This window comes from Ranitomeya variabilis, chromosome 2, assembly GCF_051348905.1.
Source record: "Ranitomeya variabilis isolate aRanVar5 chromosome 2, aRanVar5.hap1, whole genome shotgun sequence".
Classification (NCBI taxonomy): domain Eukaryota; kingdom Metazoa; phylum Chordata; class Amphibia; order Anura; family Dendrobatidae; genus Ranitomeya; species Ranitomeya variabilis.
This window is the reverse complement of record NC_135233.1, coordinates 252,426,835-252,451,221: the sequence shown is the minus strand read 5'-3', so window position 1 is coordinate 252,451,221 and position 24,387 is coordinate 252,426,835. Positions and strand designations below refer to the sequence as shown.

Here is a 24,387-nt window from a genome sequence, read left to right as displayed (position 1 = left end):
AACCCTAATCCAAACCCTAATCCCAACTCTAACCCTAACTTTAGCCCCAACCCTAATCCTAACTTTAACCCTAACCCCAGCCCTAACCCTAACTTTAGCCCCAACCCTAACCCGAACTTTAGCCCCAACCCTAACCCTAGCCCTAATTGGAAAATGGAAATACATACTTTTTTAAATTTTATTATTTTTTCCTAACCAAGGGGGTGATAAAGGGGGGGTTACTTACTATTTTTTTTTTATTTTGATCACTGTGATAGGATCTCACAGTGACCAAAATAAAACAAGAGGAAGAATCTTCCTCTGCCGGCCGATCATGGCGGGCGCACTGCGCATGCGCCCGCCATTTTCTTCCCGGAGGAAGATGTCGGCGGCCAGGAGAAGAAGCAGGAGGACCCAGGGACACCGGTAAGTATAACAGGGTCCCCGATCCCCCTATTTCTCGGTCCTCTGATGTGCGATCACATCGGAGGACAGAGAAATTAAAGGGCAAATCGCTTTTTTTTTTTTTTGCGACCGCCGGTAAACGGTTAATAACCGGCGATCGCAACTCGGGGGTCAGGAAAAACTGTTCCGAATCATGTTCTCTGGGGGGCGTTATACACTTTCTCCAGTGCCATTAATTAACAGCGCTGTGGTTTAAGTTCCCTTAGCCCCTTCAAGTCGCGGCCCTTTTTCGGTTTTGCGTTTTCGTTTTTCACTTCCCTCCTTCCCAGAGCCATAACTTTTTTATTTTTTCGTCAATATGGTCATGTGAGGGCTTATTTTTTGCAGGACGAGTTGTACTTTTGAACGACACCATTGGTTTTACCATGTCCTTTACTAGAAAATGGGAAAAAAATTCCAAGTGCGGTGAAATTGCAAAAAAAAAGTGCAATCCCACACTTTTTTGTTTGGCTTTTTTGCTAGGTTCACTAAATGCTAAAACTTTTACTGCCATTATGATTCTCTAGGTCATTACGAGTTCATAGACACCTAACATGTCTGGGTTATTTTTTATTCAAGTGGTGAAAAAAAATTCAAAACTTTGCTTAAAAAAAAAAAAAAAAAAAAAAAAACACACGTGCCATTTTCCGATACCCGAAGCGTCTCCATTTTTCGTGATCTGGGGTCGGGTGAGGACTTATTTTTTGCGTGCCGAGCTGATGTTTTTAATGATACCATTTCGGCGCAGATACGTTCTTTTGATCGCCTGCTATTGCATTCTAATGCAATGTCGCGGCGACCAAAAAAATGTAATTCTGGCGCTTCAGATTTTTTTATCGCTACGCTGTTTAGCGATCAGGTTAATGCTTTTTTTTTATTGATAGATTGGGCGATTCTGAACGCAGCGATACCAAATACGTGTAGGTTTGATTTTTTTTAATTGTTTTATTTATGATGGGGCGAAAGGGGGATGATTTAAACTTTTATATTTTTTATATTTTTTTCATATCTTTAAAAACATTTTTTTTTTACTTGTGCCATGCTTCAATAGCCTCCATGGGAGGCTAGAAGCTGGCACAACTTGATCGGCTCTGCTACATAGCAGCGATCATCAGATCGCTGCTATGTAGCTGAAATGCAGGTGTGCTGTGAGCGCCGACCACATGGGGGCGCTCACAGCAGGCCGGCATCAGTAACCATAGAGGTCTCAAGGACCTCTATGGTTACTGTCCTGACACATCGCCGACTCCCGATCATGTGACAGGGGTCGGCGATGACGTCATTTCCGGCCGCCCGGCCGGAAGTGGTAGTTAAATGCCGCTGTCTGCGTTTGACAGCGGCATTTAACAGGTTAATAGCGGCGGGTGAATAGCGATTTCACCTGCCGCTATTGCGCGCACATGTCAGCTGTACAAAACAGCTGACATGTCGCGACTTTGATGTGGGCTCACCGCCGGAGCCCACATCAAAGCAGGGGACCCGACATGCGCCGTACTATTACTGCGCATGTCGTGAAAGGGTTAACTGCCGCCGTTAAAAGGCTTATTGGCGGTCTTTAAGGGGATACAGGATACCGAGGCTCTACCAGCATGCACTACGTTACTGCACACAAGAGGATTCCCATGTTAAAGGAAATCTGTCAATAAGATCAACCCTTCTAAGCCGTCTATTTGGCCATGTAGGTCTAGGAAGATGAATAAATCGATAACTTGATGTCGGCGATCTGACGTTTTATTCCAGATAAATCCACATTTTAATTCGTAAATCTGCCGTTACGATCTATGGGCAGGTCATCGCTCAATCTTAGAATTTGCCTCCAGAGCTTGTACTGAATGAAAGGGTGAATTACCAGTGAGAGACATGTAATGACTGACCGTGATCTACTGTAGCTCATTTCCATATTAAGAAAAATGTAGATTTTTCAGGAAGGATTCATCAAATCACATGTAAAGATATTTTTATTCAGCTTCCAATGCCCTACATGCCCATATAGACGGTTTGGAGAATTGATCCCACTCTCAGATTTTCTTTATTTTATGATAAAGATTCATAACCTTAAACAGGTTGTGTGGGATTCATTTTTATTTTGACACTAGATGGAGACCTGTTGTGATCGCATCGGGAGGGCGGTAATGTCACGATGGGGCAGGCATGTGGCGCTGTTGTTGCCTAATGGCATCCTGTGATAATCTAATGACTTTTGCATCAGGGGACTCATGTGCTTGAAGCCTACGCTTATATGTATTGTTTTTGTCCCAGCGATGCTGTCACTCTTCAAGAGTCTCATTTGCCTTTTGTGGTCTTCGACGTTGTGCCTTTGCTGCTTTCCTTTCATTGTCATACTTTTTAGGAGGAGCCATGTTGGCGTTAATATTCGCTTTTTAAAAGGGTTTTTTCCACGAACAAAAGTTAATTTTAAAAATAGTCTGTGTCTGACCATGTACCGAACATACCACAACTCCTGGGCAGGGGAGGAAGCAAAAGACAATACTGACATTACAGCAGGAGATCGCAGAGGATACATTTTGTGAGGTAAAATATTGTTTTAAAACAGTCAGTGAAATATTTACATCACAAAATGAATCCACTGTGATCCCCTGCTGTAATGTCAGTATTATCTTTTGCTTCCTCCCCTGCCCAGGAGATGTGCTATGCTCCGTACATGGTCAGACACAGTCAATTTTTAAAATGAACTTTCGTTCGTGGGAAAACCCCTTTAATGTGACCGGCTTCCTCTGCCTGTAGACACGTCACGCATCTGCTACCGGGATCAGCCGAATGATTCACTGCTCCTGCGCGTAATTTGCGCAGTAAATCAGACCGCCGCCATCTGGGCCCCCACTGTGATGCCGACAAACAGAATGAGCTACCAGTGATTGGATGTAGTGGTCAAGCGTTCTGTAGGTGCGACGTCACCAATGCAGCCCGTCAACAAAGACTGGGACAATGCTTGACCCGTGGAGGGCTACTATAGCGTTGTTTGAAAATTTCTACATCTAAAATAAAAATCCCACACAATCCCTTTAAATAGAAACGGTTTATGTAGTGTTGTATTTGCAGCTTATTTTCACAGTGTCTGAAAAATTTACTGTGGTGCATTTACACAGTTTCCACTAGATGGTGCTGTAAATCTTTTAACTGTTGGTATTTTGCCATAAACCTAATCTCAATCATTGTCCAACGGTCATAAACATCCTTCTACAAGGAGAAAAATCAGACAGCCATTGGTTTTTAGCCCCTTCCTACCGTAGACAATTTTTGCTATCATTTTCCCTCCCCTTCTTCCAAAGGTCGTGATTTTTAGGACTTTAAAAAAAAAAAAAAAAAAAAAAAAAATTTCAGGCCAAAGCTATACAAATGAGAGTTTTTTTTGGAGAACACCATTCATTTTATATTATCAAGTACTGGAAATTGAAAATAAAAAAATTCCAAGTGCTGTGAAACAAAAAGTAGTTCAACTTCTTGTTTCTTCTTTTTTAAAGACTTGATCCTCTGATTGTTTGATCCCTTGTTCTGCAATACTATGGCATCACAATTTACAGTATATACTGAAAACAATGGCTATTAGCAGTTACTGGTGTATTAGGATTGCAGCCATGGGGGCCTTCAGCATGTCACCAACTACCAGGTTAACTCAGTGGCATGCCATCACTGAGTTGCGTGTAGTGGGGTGGTCGATTGGTGCAAGAATTGGAGCAAGTAGATTGACAGCAATTTAAGAAATTAAACATCAGCAATTGGTGCTCTCTGGTCTTCACTGTTAGCTCACATTCACATGTTCAGTATTTTACATCAGTATTTGTAAGCCAAAACCAGGACTGGGTGATAAATACAGAAGTGATGACGTGTTTCTTATAATTTTTTCGCTGATTAGAAGCCGAAATCAGGAGGGGAACAAATACAGGAGATAAAATACTGACCAGGAAACGCCAATACAGCCATTCACAATCATTATATGACGGGGTAGTTTTAGACACTGGCTGGCCTCAGTCTTGGCACAAAAAACATGTACGAAGGCCAAATAGACATGCATAAAAAATGTCCTTGTTTTAAGTGGAAAAAAAACTGCCAAGACGGAGACCATTGTCTAAAGTAACTGTAGGCCTCAATAGTGAAAGGCTTCAGCGGGGCCTAGTCTGGGTTACTATTGGAATCCTGGTTTGTTTATAGAGATTTTTTTTTTTGCGACTTCCATGGGAACCACGATACAGTGCTCAGTGGAGATCACTATGTGTGAACCTAACCTTACAGTGTATTAAATATATAGTACCAAATTAGCCCTGAACCTATTTTTGCTAGTACGGTGTAAGGATAACCACTTCAGTTAAGGATACAACATATATTACCTTTACAACATATATTACCTTTAGCACTTTTGACAGGACCCTCCTGAGGACCTGATCTCGCCCGTAGCACAGGAAGCTGTGGGTGTACAGGCGATAGGACTGGCCGTACAATCGCAGGTTTACCAAATTCTCCGGATTGTCAATCTTGTCTGAGGTTTCAAAAGTAATTTGTGTTGATGCTCCACCAAGATCCATGGCTCCCAGTGTCCCCTTCTTTGGCCGGAGCCACTGTCCAATCCAGCTGTACTGCAGGACCAATGAAAGAAGAAGGTAGTTATCTCACTGTACTTCTGAAGTGTATATATCAGCAGAAACATGTCGAATGTACAAGCCAACCATCTTACAGGTTTACATTATTATAAACTGGGCCTATAGGCACAGTGCCAATTCCTCAAAAAAAAAAAAAAAAAAGAAAGGAAGGGGGAAGGCATATAGTTCCTTCTCTATAGTGGATTATGTGTAACTAGCTGTATTGACTGGTTATTTATACTTATTGGTTACCTTTACCTACGTGGACCATGTTTCCCTATTGATATTTAACTCCTGACGGCAGACTTTCATTAGTGCAGTGCTTCAGGTGCTATTATTGCTTTTTGCACCTTATGCTGCGATGCCGGTGGCCATGCAGTTTTTCAATTTTCTCTGTTCGGCATCTATCCATGTTTATACTGCTGACTCTCTTTAACTGTCTTTTGCATCGTATCACCTGTTTGTCTGTAAATTTCCATTGATATTTATGCAATAAAATTATTAATTTGTATCTATACCCCAGTTTTTCTCCTCATTGGTACTTTTGGGCATATTTATTACTCTACCCAGACCCAATTGGGAACTTTTTTGGTTTTATATTAGTTCCTTCTCTATAGCCTAAATATTTGTAAGGGGTTGCAGCATTCATTGCTCCTCAGTAACGAAAAAGGTCTATGGCATGTTAAGCTGGTTAAATATATAAAATATGCTTTATTTGTAAAGCATTAAAAACGGCACAAGGTAAAGTAAAAGCACCCAACTCCTTTCTGCTGTGTTACGCATGTAGTCAATCACAAAGGATCATAGAAACAACATTTGAGATCCATTAAAACCAATCCGTAAAGCTGTATACAAATATTTGAATATGTTGCATTGGTGATTGTATGTGCTAAAAGAGAAGGGTCTTGGAAAAGTTATAATGCAGTTATTAAAATAGTATTATTCAATAAATAGATCGTTTTTGAGATTCATACCATTGGGGTATTTTGTATCCAAAAAAAACACCTCCCTTGAAAAGGGCACTTAACTATTTCAATACCTAAATTCCCGATCATTAAATGTTTGACCGCAGCAGAATAAGACCAATTTGCACAAAACTATATTAATTTGGACTCCTGTTTCACTATAAATCTGTCTCATTTATATCAAAGAGAATCTGTCCATTATAGCGTCTATAGAAGCGCATCCCCTCACTCCGGAGGACCCAAGACTATTGTGCATTACATTGACAGTCCACTATTAAAAGGCTACGTTCACATTTGCGTCCTATATTTAACATGGGGGGCGCATGGACATGCGTTTTGCTTTTTGTGACGCATGCGTTTTTTTGGCGCAAGCGTCAGGGCGCAGAGGACGCAGCATGTTGCTTTTTTGTTTGCGCTAAAAAAATTAACGCATGCGTCACAAAACGCTGCGTTTTGCATGCGTTTTTGCGTGCGTTGTGTCGCAGCACACAACAACGCAAATGTGAACGTAGCCTAAGTGAGAACTGTGTAATGCTGAATTTGTCCGTTAGTGTTAGTTTTCCCTGCAGCAACACCTAGGCCTGTTTTCACATGTCCTGTCCCAGAGATATCAGTGTCCGTGTGTGTACTACGTGTGGCACACGTGTAGCAGCCGTGTGCCACCCATGTGTGGCCTCAGTACCACACGGACAGTCACCGGGGAAGTAGTAAGTGCTGTTCCCCAGCAGCTGGTGCTGAAGCCGGCTGTCAACATTCTCCCCTACAATGCCGGCGAGCAGAAGAGAATGCTGAGCGTTATATTAAAGTCCTAACGACAGCAGGTGGTGGCTTTTGGGACGGTTTTTGATGTCACCGCTGGTGAATGATGCTGCGCTCTCAACAGGCTCATTCACCAGTGGTTTTCAGCCGGGAAGGTTGCATCTTGGCACCGTCCTGGTTGAAAACCATTTAGCTCCCAGACTTGGATTACAGCGTGCGACACAATGACGGAAAGGCATGCTATATTGTTGGTTTATTATTTTAATTTTTGTTACAGGAGATCGCCTTTTCTAGGCAGCTGTTTTTAGGCTGGGGGCATATCAATGGCCCCTTACCAGTCTCAGAATAGCATCCCCCAGCTGTGAGCTTCAGCAAGGCTGGTTGTCAAATGGGGGGGACCCCATGCCTTTTTTTTTTTTTTTTTTATTTAAAATAATTGGAAAAAACAAACAAACAAAAAAACAACACAGAGTGGGGACCCCTCTATCCTTGATAACCAACCTTGCAGAAGCTGATAGCTGGGGGTTGCAGCCCCAGCTGTGAGTTTTGTCTGGTTGGTTAATAAAATAGGGGGAACCCACGTCATGATTTTCATTCATTTATTTCCGAACGATCGCAGCCGGTGGCTGTGGAGTAACCCCATCCTCCGCACCTACTGCCACTGTTCTTAGTGACAGCAGGTGTCGGTTGATGGGGTTAACAGTTCCAAAATCTCACACCTGCTGTCGTTGGGTCTTTAATATAACGCTCATCATTCTCTAGAGCAGGGGAGAATGGGGACAGCCAGCTTCAGCACCAGCCGCTGGGGAACAGCGCTTACAGTAGCTCTTCTTCCCCGGCGGCTGTCCGTGTCACACAGAGGACATGAAAGTTTGTTCTCCGTGTGTGGGACGTTTTGCCGTCCGTGCTGACGGTAAAAAACGGACATGTCAGCGTGTTTTGCCCACGGACACATGGTCCGTGGAAACACACTGACATGTGCATAGACCCATTCATTTGAATGTGTGTACGTGTGAAAACTGTCACCACTCGTTCCGGAGACACGGGACGTGTGGAAGGGGCCTTATTGTCAGGTTTCCTCACAGTCAAATCACTTGTCTAAAACTGTGATTGTCCAAAGCTGAAAAAAAAAAAAAAAAAAAGTGTATATTAATGTTACTTCTATGGACAAGCTGTATGAGTGTTCACCTATTCAGACCCTACAATTCTCAGTTCAGGAGATGCATAACATTAGAAAATATACTGTATGTATAAAGAATATACACAGTTTATCACCCCCTCATACCAGGCATGTATAAACGTAAAAGGTCCCTTTGCACACAAAAAGCAGCAGCCCCCAGGTATAGAACGTAAATACAAGGATCTATTTATGCAAGCAAATCACATAAATGACCCGATCCACAGAGACATCCAAGGGATACAGAAACTTATCACTCGGAAAGGAAACACAGACTCTCCTGTTTTGAGACCCTGTAGCTTTATACACAGTTTATGTGCCAAGAGTAATATACAGGTTCCAACCAGTCGGCCAGGTTACTGCAGTTTTTCACATGACATATTAAATAATTAGAAACCTGACACCGGCAAATAAATCTAATTGTACTCAGAATAGTCTTAAGATTTAGCATTCCATGTAGATTGTAAGGGAGTTTAGAATTCAAGGTTACAGTTGGGTCCAGAAATATTTGGTGACCGAACCTTTGCGATTTGGGCTCTACGTGACACTTATTTAAAATGAAAACAACCAAAATGCAATTGAAGTGGAGACTTTCAGGTTCAACTAAAGGGGTTGAACAAAAATGTTAATGTTTGATACTTTGTAGAGAATCCTTTGCAGGGAATGCCTGCCTGAAGCCATGGATGTCATTAAACACTGGGTTTTCTCCTTTGCGATGTTTGCCGGCCTTTACTTCAGTTGTTTGTGGGTCTTTCTGCATTAAGTTTTGTCTTAAAGGGTTGTACAGTCTAAAATGACAAGTCACTGTATGTGACTGCAGACTGGCGAATCCTCCTGGGGCATGTACTGAGTGCAGTGTGGATTCACCCATGTCAGCGCAGAGAACGGCTGTCACATGATCATTATTATACAATATGCATACTCCAGTAGAGATGAGCGAATATTTTTGGCTTCCTCCTATTCGTCAAGCTATAGCGCTTACCAAAGAAGCTGCAGCGGGAACCCGGATACCTGGAGCGCTCCGATAATCAGGTATCCATCGCCGCAGCTGCATGACAGTCACGACACACAGGCTCTCCTTGCATGTGTCGTGACTGTCACACAGCCGCGACATGCAGCTGCGGCACCGGACACCTGATTATAGGAGCGCTCTATGTATCCGGGTTCCCGCTGCAGCTTCTTCAGTAAGCGCTACAGCTTGCCGAATAAGGAGGGAGCTGATGAAATTCGCTAATGTCTATACTCCAGGCCAGAAGCCAACTAGACTGTTTCCAGCACACTCAATACACATGTATTGCACAAAGCCAGAAAGTCACCTGGTTCTGGCTAGGAGTATGCATATCACATACTTCCAGATAACTGACCGCCATTCCCAGCATGAACACCAGTAAATCCTCACAGAACAGTGCGTGCACTGGGAGGATTCACAAGTATGCAGTCATTTTAGATCAGGCAACCCCCTAATAACAAGTGAATTGCATGCTTGATAGGGTTGAGATCTGCTGCATTGCTGAATATTCCACTTTGTTGCCTTTAAAAACTCCTGGATTGTCTTCACAGTATGTTTTGGGTAATTTTCCATCTGTCCTGTGAAGCGCTGTCCAAATAAACCTTGCTGCATTTGTTTGAATCTGAGTAGAAAATATCACCCTATACACCTCACAATTCATCCTTCAGTCACATCATCGATAAACATTAGTGACCCAGCGCGATTGGAAGCCATACATGATGAGGCCATCACACTGCCTCCACCCCATTTTACAGAGATTATGCTTTGGTTTGATTCACGAGTCATTCAAAGCCTTCGCCATACTTTTCTTCTTCTTCCCATCATTCTGGTACAGGTTGATCTTGGTCTCATCTGTCCATAGAATGCTTTTCCAGAACTGGGCTGGTGTCTTTGCCAAACACATCTAAACTCTAATCTGGCCTAGGTTTGAGGTGGATTAATAGTTTGTACCTTGTGGTGAACCCACTGTATTTGCTTTCATGAAGTCTTCAATAGGCTTAGATACTGAAGGGGGTTTTTCTTCGATCAGCCACCACTGTTGTCTTCCGTGGACGTCTGGGCCTTTTTGGAGTACCCAAGTGTCAAGAATATGGGGGGGGCATTTAATGGCAGCTTACAATTCTCCTTCAGCATGTGCAGCAGTAAAATGACACCTAGCTCAGCAGGTGGTCCAGCCTCACCAGCTAGTATCCAAGCTCATATAGGATGACCCCCTGTGAAGACCAAGCAGTGTAACTGCTTCCCCCAGTCAGATAGGATTTCATAAGGAGAATATGGAGTTTTTACTTCCTAGTCACACGATTTACATTTTCAAGATCTCTGGAAAGGGCCAAAACACACACACACACACTTGGAACCGGAGGTGTATATACCATACGATCACTGTGGGTTCTCCCAATGACCAACCTAGTAATGGAAGCAGCAGCGTGCTCATCCATCTCGCCAGCCCACTGTGTAATTGTCCTGACGACTGGAGGCAGCATGTACGATTCTCCTGGCTGTTATTCGTGACACCAAGATTTTTTGTAGAATTTACCAAACTACTGATTTGGCCGCTCCTAAGGCCAGGTTCACATTGCGTTAATGTGTGCACGCTAACGGACAGCGTTGCACGGCGAAAATGTCGCAATTAACGCCGTGCAACGGGTCCGTTAGCGCACCCATTGACAGCAATGTAAATTTCGCCTGCAGCGCATCGCTAGCGCGTGCCTTTTTCGGCCTTTTTTAGCGATGTGCCGTTCTTTTGTAGCGCGCCTCAGACGCTCCTTGCAGCGTCCGCGACGCGCCCGAGGTCCGTTCCCCGCTCTCGCAGATCGGGGATCTGCGAGAGCGGGGACGTTAGTGCGACCCCTAAACGCGGCCCCTACAAAAACATTGCGTTAGCGCAATCCGCTAGCGCTAAACGGATTGCTCTAACGCAATGTGAACCTAGCCTAACATTTCTGCTCTGATGGATTTTTTTTTCCCAGCGTAATGATGGTCTGTTTGTTTCCCATTGAGAGCCTCTGTGACTGCATGTTGTGGGTTCACAGCTTCCAAATGCAAATGCCATATCTGGGACCAGCTCCAGACCCTTTAGCTCAGGGGTGGGCAATTAATTTTGCCATGGGGCCGCATGAGAAATTGGGATGGTTTTAGAGGGCCGGACTAATATAATTACCGTATTTTTCGGACTATAAGGCGCACCCCAAATTTGGGGTGAAAATTGCAGAAAAAAAGATTTTTTATAAGATGGCGGTCCGTCTTATTGTCCGAATTTACAGTATCTTAGGCTACTTTCACATTAGCGTCGTGCACTGCACGTTGCAATGCGACGTTGCAGCGCACCGACGCACACTGTGGAAGCGCCGCACAATGGGGGCAGCGGATGCTTTTTTCAACGCATCCGCTGCCCCATTGTGAGGTGCCGGGAGGAGGGGGCGGAGTTCTGGCCGGGCATGCGCGGTCGGAAATGCTGGACACGACGCACCAAAAAACTTTACATGCAACGTTTGGTGGCGACAGTCCGACGGTCTTACGACGGTTGCAACTTGTGGCAATGCGTCGCTAATGCAAGTCAATGGAGAAAAAACGCATCCTGCAAGCACTTTTGCAGGATGTGTTTTTTCTACAAAACGACGCATAGCGACGTGCAGTGCACGACGCTAGTGTGAAAGTAGCCTTAGCTGAAGGCTGGCGGTGGCAGAGCAGGGTCACAGGAGGCATGGTGTCGGCAGAGGTGGGGTGATGCGGTGTGGCGTGCACCTGAGCAGGGTCCCTTCCTGCTTAGGTGGGCGACGCCACGGCCTGGTGTCCATGGGGGGGGTTGAGCAGTGGTGTGGCGACGGCAGAGGTGCGGCATGGCGTGCACAGGGTCCCTTCCACCGGTGAGGTGACGCAGTGGCCCGGAATGCAATGTGAGCAGCAGAGCCGGGTTGAATTTCGGTGGTGGCGGCCATCTTCCCGAGGCCGCGCGTGCGCAGATGGAGATCGCGCTGGAGTGCTCTGCTTCACGGGGCTTCAGGAAAATGGCCGCGGGAGGCCGCAGATGGAGATCGCGGCGGCCATTTTTTTTTTTTAATGTTTTTTCTTTACTTAGAATTTATATTATGGCAAGAAAAAAAACAGCTAACAGTCTATTCAGTAGGACCATCAACTGTGTATCCACCAGACTTCTGCTCAACACAACTGATGGTCCCAACCCCATTTATAAGGCAAGGAATCCCACTTATTAAACCTGACAGGGCACACCTGTGAAGTGAAAACCATTTCCGGTGACTACCTCTTGAAGCTCATCAAGAGAATGCCAAGAGTTTGCAAGGCAGTAATCAAAGCAAAAGGTGGCTACTTTGAAGAACCTAGAATATAAGACATATTTTAAATCCTTTCACACTTTTTTGCTAAGTATGTAATTCCACATGTGTTAATTCATAGTTTTGATGCCTTCAGTGTGAATGTACAATTTTCATAGTCATGAAAATACAGAAAAATCTTTGAATGAGAAGGTGTGTCCAAACTTTTGGTCTGTACTGTGCATAAAAGCTGAATAGCAAACGCAGCATTTATAAGGAATCCATCATAACTTATTAAAAGGGTTATTCTCAAATAACAAAATTATTCCTTAGCCACAGGCTATGGGATAACTTGCTGATCACTGGGACCCCCAAACAATCCTGAGATCAGGGCTTTACGCCCTGTTCTGCATAGAGAGTATGTTCACATGCTTGGCCTCCATTCCATCGATTGTTAATGGAATTGCCTGCCAAGTACAGTGCGCAGCCATTTCTTTCAGTCCCATAGAGAATGAATGCCGCTTTAGGCCGAGCATTTGCAGTTGTGCTCTGTCCAGGGCAGGGCTGCCAAGCCTTGTTCTCTGGGTTCTAAAACTCCAATTGCAGGATTGCTATGGGTCCCAGTGGTGGGAATACCAGTAACCATCAATTTATACTTTTGTCTTTTGTAGGGGGGCTAACAATCTTTATGCTGGGTGATGTGGATCTGTTGACCTAGCTGATAGCTGCACGTCTCCATCAATGGGGAAGTAGCAGCACATGTGCATCCTTTTGAATCCCATTTATATGGGAATTTGCTTTACAATTTTGACCCTTACAAAAGTAGACCCCTTTAACATATTATACAGCTCATCCAAAACTGTAGCTTTGTAATACCCCAATGTTTACAGCCATCCTACAGAATAGTAGCCCTAGACAAGGAGAACTTGTTCAATGCAGATTCACCTGGTAACTTAAAATCTTTCACAAAATCACTACATTACATGCAGATTTGCCACAAATGTCATCACTGTTACAATTACGATCTCCAGAAAGACTTGACATACTGAGAATTGCAAAATCCACAATAACTAAAAATTTGCAGTGTTATTTCATTCACATGGTTGGTATCGTATTACACTTTCTGCAAGTAAATCCACTATAAAAAAAAAAAAAAAAAAAAAAGAGCAAGTGCATCAAAAACTAAGTCAGCAAATGTAGATTGCTGCCTGCAATCTCAACCAGGACAGACGACCCTTATTGTAGTGGTTTGTTTGCATTTTATTTCATTATTCATTAGAACATGACCAGCCTACAAATTTCACCAGATCAGACCTCCTGGCGAATTGCGATAGGATGTAAATAGACAGTGCACCTCACCTGCTTCCTGGCATCAGCCACAAAAGCCATGCCCAAATGTCTTGTCTGTTTTCAAGCCTTGATAATGCTCCAATAATGTTTTGTTTTATCTTCCATCTTAAAAACATCGGCAAAGCGAAAGACAATCCCAAGACTAGATGCCAACTGCCCAGAGGCAATGAATAGTTGCTCTTGTAAAGTTGGCACTCTTGACACTACTTGCATGATCAAAGCCAATTGTATCATGCTTATGTTATCAAATCAAACATTGTCACCCAGATTAATACATATAATGCTATTTGGATATTAGCAGATATTGGCCATTTTCTCTTAGTGCAGCTCTCCTCACAAACCTAAAGGTACCGTCACTCAGCAACTTTGCAAAGAGAACGACAACAATCCGTGACGTTGCAGCGTCCTGGATAGGGATCTCGTTGTGTTTGACACGCAGCAGCGATCTGGATCCCGCTGTGCCATCGCTGGTCGGAGCTAGAAGTCCAGAACTTTATTTCGTCGCCAGGTCGGCGTGTATCGTCATGTTTGACATCAAAAGCAACGACGCTAACAGTGGATGTAATGGAGCTAACAACCAGCGAGAACGAGAAGTGAGTCGCCGTTACGTCACTGGATCGCTCCTGCATCGTTTTGGAGTTGCTGTGTTTGACGTCTCTACAGCGACCTAAACAGCGACGCTCCAGCGATCTAGTTTAGGTCGGCTCGTTGTCTATATCGCCGCAGCGTCGCTGAGAGTGACGGTACCTTAACTCTGCTGTCCATGTTAGGCCACATTTACAGGTCAGTATTTTACATTAGCATTTGTAAGCCAACACCAGGAGTTTAACAACTAGAGAAAAAGAACAAATGGAAACATTTGTACCACTTGTGCATTTTTTACCCATTCCTGATTTGGGCCTTCAAATACTAATGGAAAAGTAACAGATGACCAGCCTCTTCCAAAAGAACAACATCTTTCCTCTATGAGGATTTGATTTCTTAATTTGGAGGAGTGTGATGGACTGGTCTAGTCACTTGCTTCTCTATCAGCAGCCACTATATGGACAGAAGTTCTTAAAAGTTTGTAAGGAGAGTTTCACAAAAAAGGGAAAAAAGTGGCCAACCATATTAAAAACTGATAGGTACACAGGCAAAATACACATACACAGGCACTCTAGAAAGCTGACACAGTTATAGCATTGCAATATAGGAGTCATCAAGATGTACTGCACAATACTACAGGTCCTTCTCAAAAAATTAGCATATAGTGTTAAATTTCATTATTTACCATAATGTAATGATTACAATTAAACTTTCATATATTATAGATTCATTATCCACCAACTGAAATTTGTCAGGTCTTTTATTGTTTTAATACTGATGATTTTGGCATACAACTCCTGATAACCCAAAAAACCTGTCTCAATAAATTAGCATATCAAGAAAAGGTTCTCTAAACGACCTATTACCCTAATTTTCTGAATCAACTAATTAACTCTAAACACATGCAAAAGATACCTGAGGCTTTTAAAAACTCCCTGCCTGGTTCATTACTCAAAACCCCCATCATGGGTAAGACTAGCGACCTGACAGATGTCAAGAAGGCCATCATTGACACCCTCAAGCAAGAGGGTAAGACCCAGAAAGAAATTTCTCAACAAATAGGCTGTTCCCAGAGTGCTGTATCAAGGCACCTCAATGGTAAGTCTGTTGGAAGGAAAAAATGTGGCAGAAAACGCTGTACAACGAGAAGAGGTGACCGGACCCTGAGGAAGATTGCTGAGGAAGCAGTGGACTGAGTCTGGTGTGGAAACATCCAGAGCCACCGTGCACAGGCGTGTGCAGGAAATGGGCTACAGGTGCCGCATTCCCCAGGTAAAGCCACTTTTGAACCATAAACAGCGGCAGAAGCGCCTGACCTGGGCTACAGAGAAGCAGCACTGGACTGTTGCTAAGTGGTCCCAAGTACTTTTTTCTGATGAAAGCAAATTTTGCATGTCATTCGGAAATCAAGGTACCAGAGTCTGGAGGAAGACTGGGGAGAAGGAAATGCCAAAATGCCTGAAGTCCAGTGTCAAGTACCCACAGTCAGTGATGGTGTGGGGTGCCATGTCAGCTGCTGGTGTTGGTCCACTGTGTTTCATCAAGGGCAGGGTCAATGCAGCTAGCTATCAGGAGATTTTGGAGCACTTCATGCTTCCATCGGCTGAAATGCTTTATGGAGATGAAGATTTCATTTTTCAGCACGACCTGGCACCTGCTCACAGTGCCAAAACCACTGGTAAATGGTTTACTGACCATGGTATTACTGTGCTCAATTGGCCTGCCAACTCTCCTGACCTGAACCCCATAGAGAATCTGTGGGATATTGTGAAGAGAAAGTTGAGAGACGCAAGACCCAACACTCTGGATGAGCTTAAGGCCGCTATTAAAGCATCCTGGGCCTCCATAACAACTCAGCAGTGTCACAGGCTGATTGCCTCCATGCCACGCCGCATTGAAGCAGTCATTTCTGCCAAAGGATTCCCGACCAAGTATTGAGTGCATAACTGAACATTATTATTTGTTGGTTTTTTGGTTTGTTATTAAAAAACACTTATTTGATTGGACGGGTGAAATATGCTAATTTATTGAGACAGGTTTTTTGGGTTATCAGGAGTTGTATGCCAAAATCATCAGTATTAAAACAATAAAAGACCTGACAAATTTCAGTTGGTGGATAATGAATCTATAATATATGAAAGTTTAATTGTAATCATTACATTATGGTAAATAATGAAATTTAACACTATATGCTAATTTTTTGAGAAGGACCTGTATATCTGCAAACAGTACTGGTTCATACCTTGATGAAATTCTCCATAAGATAGTTGGCTGTGACCCAGCCGAACACCCCCTCATCCTGACCCGACAGAATCTTGGCCCCGCGGAATTCAAAGGGATAGGACTTCATTGTGTTGCTCACGGCTTCTAGTACATGGTCAGAGGCGCTCTGATTGGTCCAGCTGGGAATAAAAAGGAACAAACTCAGATGTGCAAGTCACAGCTTCACTTTACATGATGTCCATAAGTGCATGTGGTTACACCTTGTGTCACCAACTTTAGTAAAATTACTGTGTGGCCTTTGTAGGAGGTAGCACTGTAGCAGTTGTATTCTTGTACATGGGGGAGGGGGGGTATTATAGTAGTTACCGTATATTCCTGTACATGAGGCAGTATTATAGTAGTTTTTTTCTTGTACATGGGGCAGTATTATAATAGTTATTCTTGTACATAACTAAACCTAGTTAGTGAGGCATCCTTCATTTAAAACACACACACACAAAACTTCAGTCATCTTTGTTGGAACAGGAAGTACTGAAATCACGTTATTCTGACACTTGACCGCTGTAGGTAATCACAGGTCATCACTTCTAGAGATGAGCAAATTTGATCTGGTGCCTGCTTATTCGACAAGCTATAGCGCTTACCAAATAAGCTACAGCGAGAACCCGGGTACATGGAGCGCATCGGCTGATCAGCTCCGCAGCTATATGTGTCGCGGCTGTGTCAGTGTCACAACACATGCATGGAGAGCCCAACACACAGGCTCTCCATGCATGTGTTGTGACTGACACAGCCGAACAACTTATCAGCCGGCGTGCTCATGTATCCGGGTTCCTGCTGTAGCTTATTCGTTAACAGTTCTAGTTGTCGAACAAGCAGGGACCCCGATAAAATTCGCTCATCTCCAATCACTTCCTGTCCTGGTGAAAACTACAGTTGTGGCCTGCGCTTGCTGGTGAATATAGCTTCATTTTGTTATGATCATGTAGCAACTCACTCAGGAAAAATGTCACACACTAAAGACTGCAACTGACCCTGCCGGGTCCTCAACAGACTAGAGATCCTGACCTTGTGGTTCCTGCGTGAGTGGAGATAAACTCGTGTCCTAAACACAGACTCGATGATGGCAACTCAGACCTATGCTGCCTTAAAGGAAACCTGTCACCGGAAAATTAACTCTGTTAACCTGCAAATATGGGGTTAATCTGCAGTTTAACAGTGCTGTAATGCTGCCCGGCGTCTGCACGCAGCAGAGAGAAAGTAAACTTTATTCTCCCCGTCAGCATTCGGTTTCAATCACGGACGCTGGGCCGGTTCAGTCTCTGCTCTGAGTATACAAAGTGGCCGCTGTAACCACACCCCTGGCACTAACAGACACTGGCTCTGCATTGGGACGGCTGTCAGTCAGGGCCGGGAGCGCGGTTACAACAGTGAACTGGTGCCACCCCTGCCCCCATGACCGAAACAGAATGTTGGCAGGGAGAATAAGGCTATGTACCCACGTTGCGGATTAGTGTGCGGATTTTTCCGCACAGTTTTTGAAAAATCCACAGGTAAAACGCACTGCGTTTTACCTGCGGATTACCCGTGGATTTCCTGGGTTTTTTGTGCGGATTTCACCTGCGGATTCCTATTGAGGAGAAGGTGTAAAACGCTGCGGAATCCGCACAAAGAATTGACATGCTGCGGAAAACCACAGCGTTTCCATGCGGTATTTTCTGCACCATGGGCACTGCAGATTTGGTTTTCCATAGGTTTACATGGTACTGTAAACCGCATATAAAACTGCTGCGGATCCGCAGGCAAATCCGCAACGTCTGCACATAGCCTAAAATAATTTTCTCCCCACTGCATTCAGGTGCATGCAGGCACTGGGCAGCATAATGCCGTTAACCTGCAAATTATCTGCAAACCTGCAAGTTACCTTGTCATTTCTGCTGACAGGTTCCCTTTAAAGGGCTTTTAGTGCTCACGTTCCTCCTAAACAGCCAAAAGGGCAGAGCGTAGAATGTAAATTACCTACAGAAGGGAAGGTGTGCTGAAATTGAAAGAGCGAGTAAAACAAACCATGAATTACAAAATAAAGGATAAAGTACGTACTGTTAGAGAGTATGCCAGCTATTTCCTTAAAGTGAATCTGTCACCTACTTTTTTGTATGTAAGCTTCGGCCACTGCCATCAGGGGCTTATCTACAGCATTCTGTAATGCTGTAGATAAGCCCCCGATGTAACCTGAAAGATAAGAAAAACAAGTTATATTATACTCACCTGGGGGGGCGGTATCGTGGTCCAGGTCCGGCGCCTCCCATCTTCATGCGATGACATGCTCTTCATTGCTTCCTGTCGCGGCTTCTGCGCAGGCGTACTTTATCTGCCCTGTTGAGGGTAGAGTAAAGTGCTGCAGTGCGTAGGCGCCGCGACAGGAAGCAATGAAGAGGATGTCATCGCATGAAGATGGGAGGCGCCGGACCGCGACGCCAATCGGACTGGACCGCCCCCCCAGGTGAGTATAATGCAACTTGTTTTTGTTATCTTTCAGGTTACATCAGGGGCTTATCTACAGCATTACAGAATGCTGTACATAAGCCACTAATCGCTGTGGCCGAAGCTTATATACGAAAAAGTAGGTGACAGGTTCCCTTTAAGAGAAATAGAAGATAGGTGCAGGGAAAAGAACATAAACAGCAGAGAGATGAACCCTAGCTGGTCTTTCACTGACTGGCTTAAACTACAGCAGTATGACTGAACATTCAAATGAGATCATCACTGGCAGGAAATACCAGCAGGGGGAAAGTATATAAAGCTGCACCCAAAAGGTAATAGGGCATACAAATGAGTAAATGAAGACATCTCAAAGTAGATACCTCAGCACCACAAAAAAAATAAAATTAGACTATGTCTTGCTGTAGTGTTTTATTATTTTGATCGGGCAAGGAGTCATAACAGGTATGGTTCTACTGCGATTAGTCTTGACCACAAATCCCTTCTTTGAGCAAACTATACATAAAGAGGACAGTGCTGCTGGTCTCTCTCCTTCATCGCAAATAACACCTGTTATCCTAGCTTCAGTCTCTTTAGGGTAACAGAAACTAAACACCCGGAGAAATAGTAAATCTGGTGTGGCTCGGTGGACAGAGAAGCTGAACTCAAAGTACAGGCTCAAGGGTTCAAACCCAGACGCATGACACTTATTTAGAAGTGGGACTGCCTCTAGCTCATGAAGTTGAAACATCTTCTCCCTATTTTCTATGAAAATGATAATATCTTCGTGACTGGTGTCGCCCCTTAATAGGCTTACATTCAGTTACACACTTTAGGAAGGGAGTCAGGTGATCACTTGGCAACATTTTCCACCAATATAGCCCAAGAACAGGATGTGTCAGAAACATCAACCCAAGAATGCAGCTCTGTAGGAGGGGGAATCTAATTTATTGTATGAATCGTTAGATAACATTTGTAGTTCTTGAAGAATTGGTGCACAACTTAACATCTCAGGAATTCAGTATGGTCTTTGGAGCAGAGACCTTCATGCACTGAACAGAATATTACAAGATAAGCACTGTGCCAGGTATCCTCGGCAAGAAATTACTAGTGCCGATGAAGAGTGAAGACCTGGACTGTCTGCCGGTACATACTTGAGCAATCTCATCCCCGCCGTTGCGCCTAAGTATAGTGGAGTGATGGAATGTCGATTGGACGGAATATCGTTCACAGCCTTCTGCAGACAGGCCTCCAGACTCTTCCCTGCATTAGGTGGATTCTGCCAATAGCTGGATATCCCAGGACCTAAGAACAGACGTCACATGTCAAATCCACGATATGGAGCAATAGTCACCATTGAAATAACATTCTTATACAACAATAAAAGTATGACAGCAGAAACACTTGTTTATAAATATGATCACCAAGTGTTTCCAGTTATTGGTTTCAAAATGCCTTTGATAACACCCTGGAGGTACAGTTGTAAAACTCTTAGTTCTTAAATATTTATAGTAATTTCAAACCAGGTAATACCCTTTAACTGAAATTAATAAAAACCTTATGAGAGCCGTCCATAGTCCATAAAAATGGTACACAATTTTAACTGATTGATCAGAAGTGTGTTGTCCAGAGCTGCTCTAACAGATGAATTGGCCGGCGTCACACTCAGCGTAGGGAAATACGGTCCGTATTTTACGGCCGTAATACGCATTATTTTTCCCAAAACACTGTTCCGTATTCAATGCGAGGATGCGATTTTTACGGACAAATGTATTCGTGTGTCATTCGTATGGCGATTTTTTGGCGCAGGCTTGCAAAATGGACAAATCATGGAGCCATCGGCTAAAATATTCCTAAAAACAATAAATATATATATATATATATATATATATATATATATATATATATATATATATATATATATACACACACACACACACACACACACACACACACACACACACGCACACACACATACATACATATATACACCCACACACACATATACATAATTCAGCGCAAGATAGCATAAAAGCCGGTAATTCAATTGCCGGCTTTTTCTCTCTCCTTCACAAACCCGTCAGGATATGAGACATGGTTTACATACAGTAAACCATCTCATATCCCTTTTTTATTACATATTCCTCTTTACTAATGTAACAAGTGTCTGTGTGTAAAATTTTGAAGCTCTATTAAATTAAAGGGTTAAATCCCGGAAAAAATTGGCGTGGGCACCCGCGCAATTTTCTCCGCCTGAGTGGAAAAGCCAGTGACTGAGGGCAGATATTAATAGCCTAGGGAGGTACCATGGTTATAGGACCCCCCTGGCTAAAAACGTTTCAGAAAAGTTCCCAGGCTCGAGATCATAAGAGTTCATCCAGCAGAGGGCGCATCACCGCGACTCGAGGTAACTACAGGACATTCCCCTGCATTCCATTCATTCACCAAATTTTACAGACAGGAGCACAGCTGCATTAGCAGAGCTCCTGGGTGTAAAATTATTTAACCCCTTCAGATGGATTTACAGCGTGGGACATGACTGATCGACGGAAGGTATGGAATATTGTTGTTTGTTTTGTTTAACTTTATTTCAGATGACAAGGGTCTTGAGGTGGATTGAGAGTATAATAAAATATTAAAAACACCCTGTGTCTTTATTTCATTAAATTACTTTTTAAATAATGTGTGGGTGTGTTTTATTAACCATTTCATACTATTGGATTAATAATGGATAGGTGTCATAATTGACGCCTCTCCATTATTAACCTGGTTTAGTGTCACCTTACAATAGCAAGGTGACATTAACCCTTCATTACCCCATATCCCACCTCTACACGGGAGTGGGAAGAGAGAGGCTAAGTGCCAGAATAGGCGCATCTTCCAGATGTGCCTTTTCTGGGGTAGCTGGGGGCAAATGTTTGTAGCCAGGGGGGTCCTATAACCATGGTACCTCCCTAGGCTATTAATATCTGCCCTCAGTCACTGGCTTTACCACTCTGGCGGAGAAAATTGTGCGGGAGCCCACGCCAATTTTTTTCCGGGATTTAACCCTTTAATTTAATAGCTAGAGCGTCACAATTTTACACACAGACACTTGTTACATTAGTAAAGAGGAATATGTAATAAAAAAAGGGATATGAGATGGTTTACTGTATGTAAACCATGTCTCATATCCTGTCGGGTTTGTGAAGGAGAGAGCAAAAGCCGGCAATTGAATTACCGGCTTTTATGCTATCTTGCGCTGATATTGAAATATAAATTTTTATATATATATATATATATATATATATATATATATATATATATATATATATATATATATATATATATATATATATATATATATATATATATATATATATATATATATATATATATATATACATATATACATACATATACACATACATATACACACACACACACCTATTCTACGTGTACACATTTATTCTACCTATTCTGTCAGTGTGATATTACTGTACACCGCACTGAATTGCCGGCTTTTCTAGAGAACACCGCTGCGTATTTCTCGCAAGTCACACGCATGGTCCGTGTGTAATCCGTAATTTTCTCGCCCCCATAGACTTTAATTGGCGGATTTTTTGCGCAATACGCTGACAAACGCAGCATGCTGTGATTTTCTACGGCCGTACAAGACCGTATAATACGGATCAGTAAAATACGGCAGATAGGAGCTGGGCCATAGAGAATCATGGTACCGTATGCAATCCGTATTTTCTGCGCCTCTCATACGTCCGTAAAACACGCCAGTGTGACGCCGGCCTAAAAGACAATGTCATGATCTTATGTAAACTAATAGTTGAGTGGGAGCTTGTGAGGCATTTTTACTTACCATGTACATCACACATGCTGTGCTCGCTCACAATACCAGTGTCATTTTCTTTATCTGACGGCCACTTGTAAATAAATAGTGCGGTGTGGGAGGAGCCTGCATCCAACACAATACCATACTGTGGGAGAAAACAGCACTTGTAAGTAATGGGGTACATAAGTATATAGATCAGTAGTTGTGCGCACAGGTTGCAGATTTCATGGGTTTTTTTTTTCTAGAGAAACCTGAAGAAATCTGAAGCCAGAAAAGTGAATAAGAAACCTGAAGCGTCATGCACATGTTGCTTATTTTTGACTTGCAGATTTGGTGCAGAAAATATTCTGCTGCATTTCAATTCTCTGTGCGTTTTTGCCCTGCGTATTTCCTGACAAGAACTGCAGAAATTTTACTCAACGTGTGTCCATAGCCTTATAGTAGGTATATTCTTGTACATAGGGGCAATATGAGCCCATGTTCACACGTTGCGTTTTTGCATGCAAATTTTCAGCTGCATTTTACAGAACCAGCAAAGTGAGATTTCTGAAATCTCATGGACACATCTGGTTTACAATGTTTTTCACCCATTGAAAGCAATGGGTAGAGCAAAAACACAGGTATCAGGTTTGCTGTGTTTTTGGTGCCAAAATCTGAATAAGTGGAATTAGATTTTTCTTTAAGGCTAGGTTAACACTGCGTTACAGCAGCCCGTTCAACACATACGTCAAACGGGCTGCTGTAACGCAAGTGCCGACTCTGGCAGCACGCTAGCGCAGATAGAGCATCTGCTAGCTCTATCTGCGCTAGCAGTGACGGACCCGGAAACGCTGCAGCCCGCGTCTCCGGGTCCGTCACTCAATGACGGCACATCCCTAGCGCATTGTGGGCGTCCGACATTGCAGTCAATGGCGGCCGTAACGGACTACGTTACACCGCATTTATGCCGCGGTGTAACGTAGTCAGTCTAACGGACGCCACTAACGCAATGTGAACCCAGCCTTATGCACAAAACTATCAGCATACACAAACAAGAGATGAACGTAACCTGCTAAAAATGCAGTAGAGGAAAAAAATAAAAAAAATAAAAAAAATAAAAAAACGCAACATGTGAATATAGCCTTATAGTCTTGTAAATAGGAGGTAGTAAGTTAGACTGAAAGTGCAGTTACCAAATATGTTTTATTACCAATTTTTCCCCCACAGTCTGGATGAGATTTTAACCATTTCAACCAAGCATCTTTTGTAAATTATTCCATGTAGGCATGAGTTTCATGGTTTTTTAAATTAAAAATAAAGATTAAGAACATACATACAGTGTTTGGTTGTAAAACTTGCCAGTCAATCTGACATTATCAGCCAGAATGTAACATTTCTATTTTTTTTTACTACATGGGTTACCTTCAAGTTTCTCAGTGCATTTTTATAAGCTGTATTAAAAAAGGGAAGATGCCATATTTAAAAAAAAAAAAAAATGTATTACTGATATATTTTTTAAAAATAATGTAAAATATAAAAAAGAAAAAAAATTTAAAAAAGTTTTGCATTTCCACTTTTGAACACTAGGGAGAGCAGCTGCTGAAATTTGCCCGGAAAACCTAGTGTAGTGCTAGCTCACATTACGACTGCAGTAAAACTGGGCAGAGTTTATGCACATGTATCTGATGTCTCCCCACTCCTCCCCTTTTTGCAAGTTTAGGATCACAGCGAGGAGCCATTTTG

At 43.1% G+C, this 24,387-nt stretch overlaps 1 protein-coding gene and 1 long non-coding RNA gene across 2 annotated transcripts in view; one reads left to right on the top strand and one right to left on the bottom strand.

The window, feature by feature from the left end:
* LOC143805373 (uncharacterized) overlaps nucleotides 1-24,387 on the top strand; it is a 191,373-nt gene that overhangs the window by 77,463 nt on the left and 89,523 nt on the right. The gene's annotated exons all lie outside the window — the stretch shown is intronic.
* The window catches only part of ENTPD2 (ectonucleoside triphosphate diphosphohydrolase 2), a 100,240-nt gene that overhangs the window by 13,358 nt on the left and 62,495 nt on the right, over nucleotides 1-24,387 (bottom strand). The window contains exons 2-5 of the mRNA XM_077284616.1: nucleotides 22,693-22,810; nucleotides 19,994-20,144; nucleotides 16,378-16,537; nucleotides 4,788-5,015 (exon numbers count right to left, since the gene is read on the bottom strand). Of these exons, the coding sequence (XP_077140731.1) occupies nucleotides 4,788-5,015; nucleotides 16,378-16,537; nucleotides 19,994-20,144; nucleotides 22,693-22,810 (657 nt within the window). The remainder of the gene's footprint in view (nucleotides 1-4,787; nucleotides 5,016-16,377; nucleotides 16,538-19,993; nucleotides 20,145-22,692; nucleotides 22,811-24,387) is intronic.